At 43.7% G+C, this 7,417-nt stretch overlaps 1 protein-coding gene across 1 annotated transcript; it reads left to right on the forward strand.

Moving 5' to 3' along the window:
• Positions 1–2,392: 2,392 nt before the first annotated feature.
• LOC123186674 (uncharacterized) lies at positions 2,393–3,166 on the forward strand. Its single transcript, XM_044598390.1, has 3 exons — positions 2,393–2,463; positions 2,565–2,799; positions 2,927–3,166. Exons 2-3 carry the CDS (start codon positions 2,616–2,618, stop codon positions 3,154–3,156), a joined length of 414 nt encoding a protein of 137 aa, XP_044454325.1. The 5' UTR covers positions 2,393–2,463; positions 2,565–2,615; the 3' UTR covers positions 3,157–3,166.
• The last annotated feature ends 4,251 nt before the right edge of the window (positions 3,167–7,417 follow it).

Raw genomic sequence — 7,417 nt, forward strand, 5'->3', positions numbered from 1 at the left:
AATATGCGGAAGATGGTAGACAAAACCCACATCTTTTGCATACTTATAAAACTAGTACATCATTGCTAACTATGAAGTTATTACTATGTTTTTCAACAGAAAATTCCGATGGATTGTGTGCCTCATCTGATGTATCAAAATGATCACCTTGATGTTCTGAACATACAGCCAGGTCATCCTACGGATCTCACCTGTGCATATTGGATTTCTAAAACCGGTGAACACATGCTAATCAAAGAATGGAAAAAATGTTTGGACAGTCGTAAGGAGGTTCTTGGAACCAACATTAAGCGAAAGGCAAGAATTGGAGACAGGATAATCTCCATTCTCTATAATGAAGAGTCAGGGGCTATCTTGTTTTTTGCTATTTTACCTTAGAGAATATAGTAGGTCCTAAGAGAATGTAGTAGGTCCTATGAGGTACAATATGTTTATTATGTGGTACAATGTGTTAGAGTTGGTGATGAGGAGTAGTTGTGATTATGATTAGTGACCAACTTGCTGTGTGATGTCTCATTGATAAAAACGATGACCATGAGGAGATTTTATATGACAATGATGTATTATGATGATAAGTTGTTAATGATATGATGATGATGATGATATTTATTATACTATTGGGTGAAAGAACCGCGGATTAGTTTCAAGTGGATGTCCATCCACTTGAAACTAGTCCACAGTTCTTTCACCCTGTGATGTAATAACTCATTATGATGTAAAAATAATTCTAAATTGCTGCTGTATGAAAACTTGTATAAAGGTGTATGAATACAACATGAAATAAAAGTAAAATACGAAATAATAGTAGTAGCGCGGGCTGAGAGAATCGTTACTAGTAATTACCAGCAGCGCTCTTTGATAAAAGCGCTACTACTAAGTCGATATAGCAGTAGCGTGGGTTAACAGACGCTACTGCTATCTTTAGCTGTAGCACCTTACTAGTAGCGATGTACCCAGCGCTACTGATAGGCATTATACCCGCGCTACTGCTAGGGTTTTCCAAAGAAGTCCCTCCTGGCACAGCTTCGGTGCTCCGTTGGTCTCTTTTGGTCCATAAATGATCACCGTAAATTTTCAGCACAAAAAACGACACCACAGTAGTTTTGATGAAAACAGCGTCAGTCCAGGTTAGTTCTAATAAAATTATACCAAAACCATATAAAATTGTTGTAAACATGCCATGAATACTTCATAAATTATAGATACGTTGGAGACGTATCAGAGGACAGGGGTTGAACGGCGACGGAGGAGAAGTGGGGCAGAGCCCGGCTGGAACGATGGAGGTGACGGAGACGTAGAGTCCGGTAGGGGTGTGGCGTGGTGGGCGGGGTGGTGGAGCGACGACGAAGGCAAGAAAGAAAAAAGGAAGGAGAGAAAATGAAGAGGATGGAGGCGCGGGTCTAGAAAGGGTTTTGGGTGGGCCAGGGGTGTCAGAGTCCTACGTGTCTAGTGTCCGGACTCCCACAAACCTCCTCATGTTTGTCTCTGGTTTGCGGGAGAAAACGCGTCCAGACCACGCCGCAGACCAATACAGGACCATGTTGAATAATTTCCGTGGCTTGGATGAATGCGGACAGTTTGCGGGTCTGCCTTGGAGATGCCCTTAGGACCAAAACAAATTTAGGTTGTTAGAAACGGCATCGTTGAAGCTCTCTCCACCGTGAGATGCACAATGAATGAGTCTTGCTATGAGTACGACTCTTGCTTGTCCGATTACAGAGTAAAATCGTACGCACAGTAGTTCCGAAAATGAATCTAGGGGAGGAAACCAGTCCGACGCTTAGCAGATAATCGGACATACGACTATAATTTGTAGGGGTTTCTTTTTGCGGGAGGCTGCGCTACTCGCTACTGGTTGATTGAAACAAGTAATAACTGAGGACGGTTATTCAAAAAAACGAGGAGGCGTCTCCCATTAGAATCCCAATCGGCACCAACATATATATCCATTGGGCGATCGATCAATCACAAGAGCTATCGAAGACGCAGAGGACAGCACGAAGATCAATTGATCACGAGACCTATCGGCGACGCAGAGGAGGGCTGGGAGGATTCGGTCGACCTCGACACCCATCGACGACACGACGCAGAGGAGGGCGGGGAGGATTCGGTCGACCTCGACACCCATCGAGGACACGACGCAGAGGAGGGCAGGAAGGTCGATCGATTGATCCATGGGATCCTGGTTCTCTTCCCCTAACGTCCCCGGCGATGACGACGAAGACTTTGTAGCTCGCCTTCAACAACTAATGGACAGCGGGCGTGCTGTGAACCATCACACCCAGGAGTATGTACTCAATACCTTCCTTGCTACTCCCTGGAATTTAACCAAGAATTCCTGTTTTCTTTTGTTTTGTCTTGTTCGATTGATTGATTTGTTTGTTTGATGACAGCGAACTGGACGCGTACTGCATCCGTGATCTTGCTGACTGGGCCCTCAAACATTACAACTCCTACCACTCGGTACGCAATACTGAACCTCAAAGCTACCAACTGGCCTCTTCTCTCATTCTCCATCTTACTAAGTTATCCTTGTTCGTCTATGATCGATATTGTACATGTAGGGTGCCGAGTTCCGGCTTCCTGGTCTGCCCATCACGGCCTGCGTTGGTTTCATGTATCCTGATCAGCCGACCGCACATTTCAAGGTCGCCTGCGTTGGTTTTAGGGAAGACTTCTGGTACCACGTCAACTTCTCAGCTTGCCAGACAGAGCACAGCGATGAGCACAACTTCTTTGCTGAGCTACGCTATGACCGGTGCTCTCGCAATCTTATCGTCGAGACATGCACCATCTTAGGTACGCGCGTCATTGGTTCTATTAGTCTTCCGACGACCTGCCTTGGTACATGTGTGCAACCGAGTAGATATGAATATGATCATAGCTAATTCTCTCTCTATATATATTCTTTTCTCTTTTTTGACAGAAGAGCCGTTGGACTACTTCAGAAGCAGCTGTGCATTGTGTCAAGTTGAATCCAAGATTTTACATCCAAATGATGTGGAACTCGGATGCGGAAAAGATGGGCACGAAAAGGAAATTTTCCGCGAGAGGTGTTCATGGAATGGGCAAAAACAGGAATTCTTCACCCGGAGCGACATGCTGAAGACACCCTTCTTGTTAGGAGGAGACGGGCTTCGGTATAGGCTAGATTGACCATCATTTATGTAGTATATAAACCTGCCGAACCCTAGCTGACACTCCCATTCTATCCTCGATTGGGGGCAGGCCGCCGCTCGTCCCCGTGTGGTTCCGCCGCCGTCGTCGGCCGTATACTACCCACCACCCGCCGCTGTGCTAGCCAACCGTTTTAGTTTAGTATATCATTGCGTTGTATAAAAAGAAGTTTCTATCCAGTAAAAACCATGGTTTGGTTTGCTGTGGCATGGATGGAGGTCGTACCCTTGCACACCAGAGTAGGTACGTACGTGACCCAAATCTCATGAAAACTTTTTTACCCCGCAAAAAAAAACTCATGAAAACTTTTACCTTCTTGTTTCTTCTTATTTTCAAGACAAGACATTTGTTCCATCGATTACGTTGAATCCCTGTTTTGTTTTGTTTAATTATTATTATTAATTGTTTGTTTTGAGGGCAGAGAGTTTGACAACTTCCACATTTGCCGTCTCCGTCTCGCCCTCTATGCCCTCAAACATTACAACTCCAAGCACCCGGTACGTACAATACTACTCCCAGTCTTCTCTCCATCTCAATCCATCCTTGCATATACATCCAGTACTGCTTTAGTTAGTTAGTTATGCTTGTTTGGGATACATGTCTTATATCTATATATGCATGCAGGATGCCATGTTCTGGTTTCCTGACCAGCCCAAGGTTGCCTGCACTTCCAGGGAAGATATCTGATACCACCTCAACTTCTCCGCCCGCCGCAAGGAAGATGGCGACGAGCAGAGGTTCTTTGCTGAGCTACGCTTCGTCCAGTGCCCATGCAGACTTATCACCAAGTCATGCACCACCTTAAGTACATGCATGATGGTTCTATTATCTCTCACGCTACGCAACTCGGTCCATTGAGTGAATTGCAGAAAACCACCACATTTCAGCCAAGGTTTGGAGAAAACACTCTTCTATGTTTTTGCTGCAGAAAACACTGATTTTTTTTTCTAATCTTTTGCAAAAACCACCAGACCTTCTGTTCGGGCATTTTAAGCACTATTATGACAGGTGGGACCCTGTCTCGTCGACGTGGCTAACGGCCGCGAGCTGACGCCGTGTAACGGTGCTACAGTGCCCACAGACGCCCCCGCTAGGTCCAGCTCTCTCCTATGCCTTGCTCTCTCCTCTCGTCACTCTGTTCTCCTCTCCTCACTCCTCTGTTCTTCTCCCCCGACGCCGGCACACCGCCGACCGCCGTTCTGCTGCTCCCCCGTGGCCATGGTGTCGTGGAGCGACTAGTGAGGATTCAGTCATGAACATCTCCTCCTCCTGCGATGGCATCATCAAGGTCAGTTTGCTAGAGCTAGGGTTAGGGTTAGTGAATTGGGGATTTTGTGAATGAGCCCGATCTGAACCTAGGTTTCTCTTTGCTTGCTCCCGCAGCTTCCAGCTACAATGCACGATCCGAATTTCAATGGCACTGACGCGGATGTGAATGTTTTGTGCGAACACGGGGAGCCGGCCGAGCACTTTGTTGCATTTGAAGCGATGCACACTGGCAGGAGGTTTCTTGGATGTGCTAAGAAGGTATGATCCTTTGTAAAGGAAGGTGTTCATTGCTTAATGCTTTGTTTATCAAGTTGTTAAGCTTTGTTTAGCTTGGTCTGACATGTCTTGTCATCAGTGGATGGTACACATTGTTTATTTTGGTCAGTGCTTACTCCTTTGTTTATCAAGTTGTTAATCTTGGTTAAGTGCTTTGTCTTTGTTTAATTTGTTATAGCCACTGTGTTGGAGTGTGTTCTCAGCAGTGGTTGGTAGTCATTGTTTATTATGGTCAGTGCTTAATGACTGGTTTAACATTGGCCATTGTTTATTTGTCTGTTGTATGATTTGTTTGCTGCACATATTAGATACCTGAACCTGTTGGTTTGACGGTCTTGAAAATACTATGGAGTATGGCACTTAACAGTGGTCTTCATCCTACTCACTTAGATAATTCTTTATTGTCTTATTGTCTATTATACAGGAAGGCATAATCTGTGGAGTAGTTCAATCGATTGATTTTGAATGGCCAGACTCAATGGAGAAGGTATTGGCCAAGTTATGGGATATGTATGAGGAGATCAAGTCAGCTGGGACCAATGACAATCTAGAGAGTTCCTTTGCTATTCACAACCTGACAGACGAGAAGAAGAAACTACGGGAGAATTATGACAGATTGTATGCTGATGTGAATGCTCTCTTGGATGCCCAGCAGCAGAGGGGTTTGGAGTTGAACAATCAAAAGGAGCAGAAGGAATGTCTTGATGTGAAGATTGCAGAGCTAGAAACTGTAGTGGGCAACTTGAAGGAAGAGCTGTCAAAGAAAGAGGAGGAGAAGAAGAAAGTACAGGAGAACTATGACAGTTTGTATGCTGATGTGAATTCTCTCTTGGATGCCCAGCAGCAGAGGGTTGTGGAGTTAAACAATCAGAAGGAGCAGAAGGAATATGTTGATGTGAAGATTGCTGAGCTAGAAACTATAGTGGGCAACTTGAAGGCGGAGCTGTCAAAGAAAGAGGAGGAGAAGATGAAGCTGCTACAAAAGTATGATACTCTAAAGAACCTGACATGTGCTCAAGCCAATGTGATTAGGAACTTGAAGTTCAATCATTTGAAGGAGAAGGAAAGGCTGACATAAGAGAGGCTTAAATTGCAGCATCACATTTCTGAGCTTCAAAAGTCTGAGGAGAACATAAAGCTGAAGCTTCAGGGGTGAAGGCCATCTTAGATGAGTAGGGTGTCTTCTAGTATGATAATCATCTATGTGTATGTAGATGATAATCTTCTATGCAATACTTTAGTATGAATTTGTGAACCAACTACTTGAACTATGTATTTTGTGATCCATGGTGTTGGATCCAACAGTGTTGTAATGTAGATGATAATCATCTATTTAGCACTTTAGTTTGAGTTGTGAACCCAGTAATTTAAGTATGTATGTTATGATCCATTGTGTTGGATCCAACCTTGATGAACCTTTATGAATGTGAATCAAATTTGATGTTATATGGTTTATGTGCTTAAAACAATTTGGTTTTATATGGTTTAGATGATTTAATGTAGATGATAATCATCCAATCAGTATTTTAGTTTCATTTTGTGAACCAAGTAATTTAACTTAGTATTTTGTTATCAATGGTGTTGGATCCAATTTGCCCCCTATTTCATCGATTCATCGACAAAATGGGCCTAGGGGTAACTTGACCCTCATTTCATCAATTCATCGACAGAATGTCCCTAGGGGTACCCTGACCCTCATTTCATCGATTCATCGACAAAATGGCCCTAGGGGTAACTTGACCCTCATTTCATCGATTCATCGACAAAATGGCCCTAGGGATACCTTGACCCTCATTTCATCGATTCATCGACAAAATGGACCTAGGGGTACCTTGACCCTCATTTCATTGATTCATCGACAAAATGGCCCTAGGGGTAACTTGACCCTCATTTCATCTCTTCATCAACAAAATGGCCCTATGGGTAGCTTGACCCTCATTTTATCGATTCATCGACAAAATGGCCCTAGGGGTACCTTGACCCTCATTTCATCGATTCATCGACAAAATGGGCCTAGGGGTAACTTGACCCTCATTTCATCGATTCATCGACAGAATGGCCCTAGGGGTACCTTGACCCTCATTTCATTGATTCATCGACAAAATGGCTTAGGGGTAACTTGACCCTCATTTCATTGATTCATCGATAAAATGGCCCTAGGGGTAACTTGACCCTCATTTCATCGATTCATCGACAAAATGGCCCTAGGGGTACCTTGACCCTCATAACATGAAGACCATCATATGCATCATCAAATTGAACAATCATAATAATCTTAAAAACAACATTATCATAACAGCAAGCCCATCATATGGATCATCAAATTAAACATGATAACAGCAAGACCATCATATGGATCATCAAATTGAACATGGTAACAGCAAGACCATCATATGGATCATCAAATTGAACATGGTAACAGCAAGAACATGATAACAACAAGAACAACAACATAGTGCATAATTCTCATAAGAGCAAGAGCATAAATAGCAGTTATTACAGTACCATAACATCAAGCCAGCATAAGTTGTTCCCAAAATAGATCATAGCAATTAACAGTTTTGCCAAAGCACATTAGTTCCCTAATGCATAAAAGTAACCCTTCAGCCTTGATGGTTTCTTCCTCTGTCTTGGTGGCAAGAAGGTAGTCCTTGTTGCTGCAGCTGAGCTACCTGGCCTCCTAGCTGGAGCTCCT

Source organism: Triticum aestivum, chromosome 2A, assembly GCF_018294505.1.
Source record: "Triticum aestivum cultivar Chinese Spring chromosome 2A, IWGSC CS RefSeq v2.1, whole genome shotgun sequence".
Lineage (NCBI taxonomy): Eukaryota > Viridiplantae > Streptophyta > Magnoliopsida > Poales > Poaceae > Triticum > Triticum aestivum.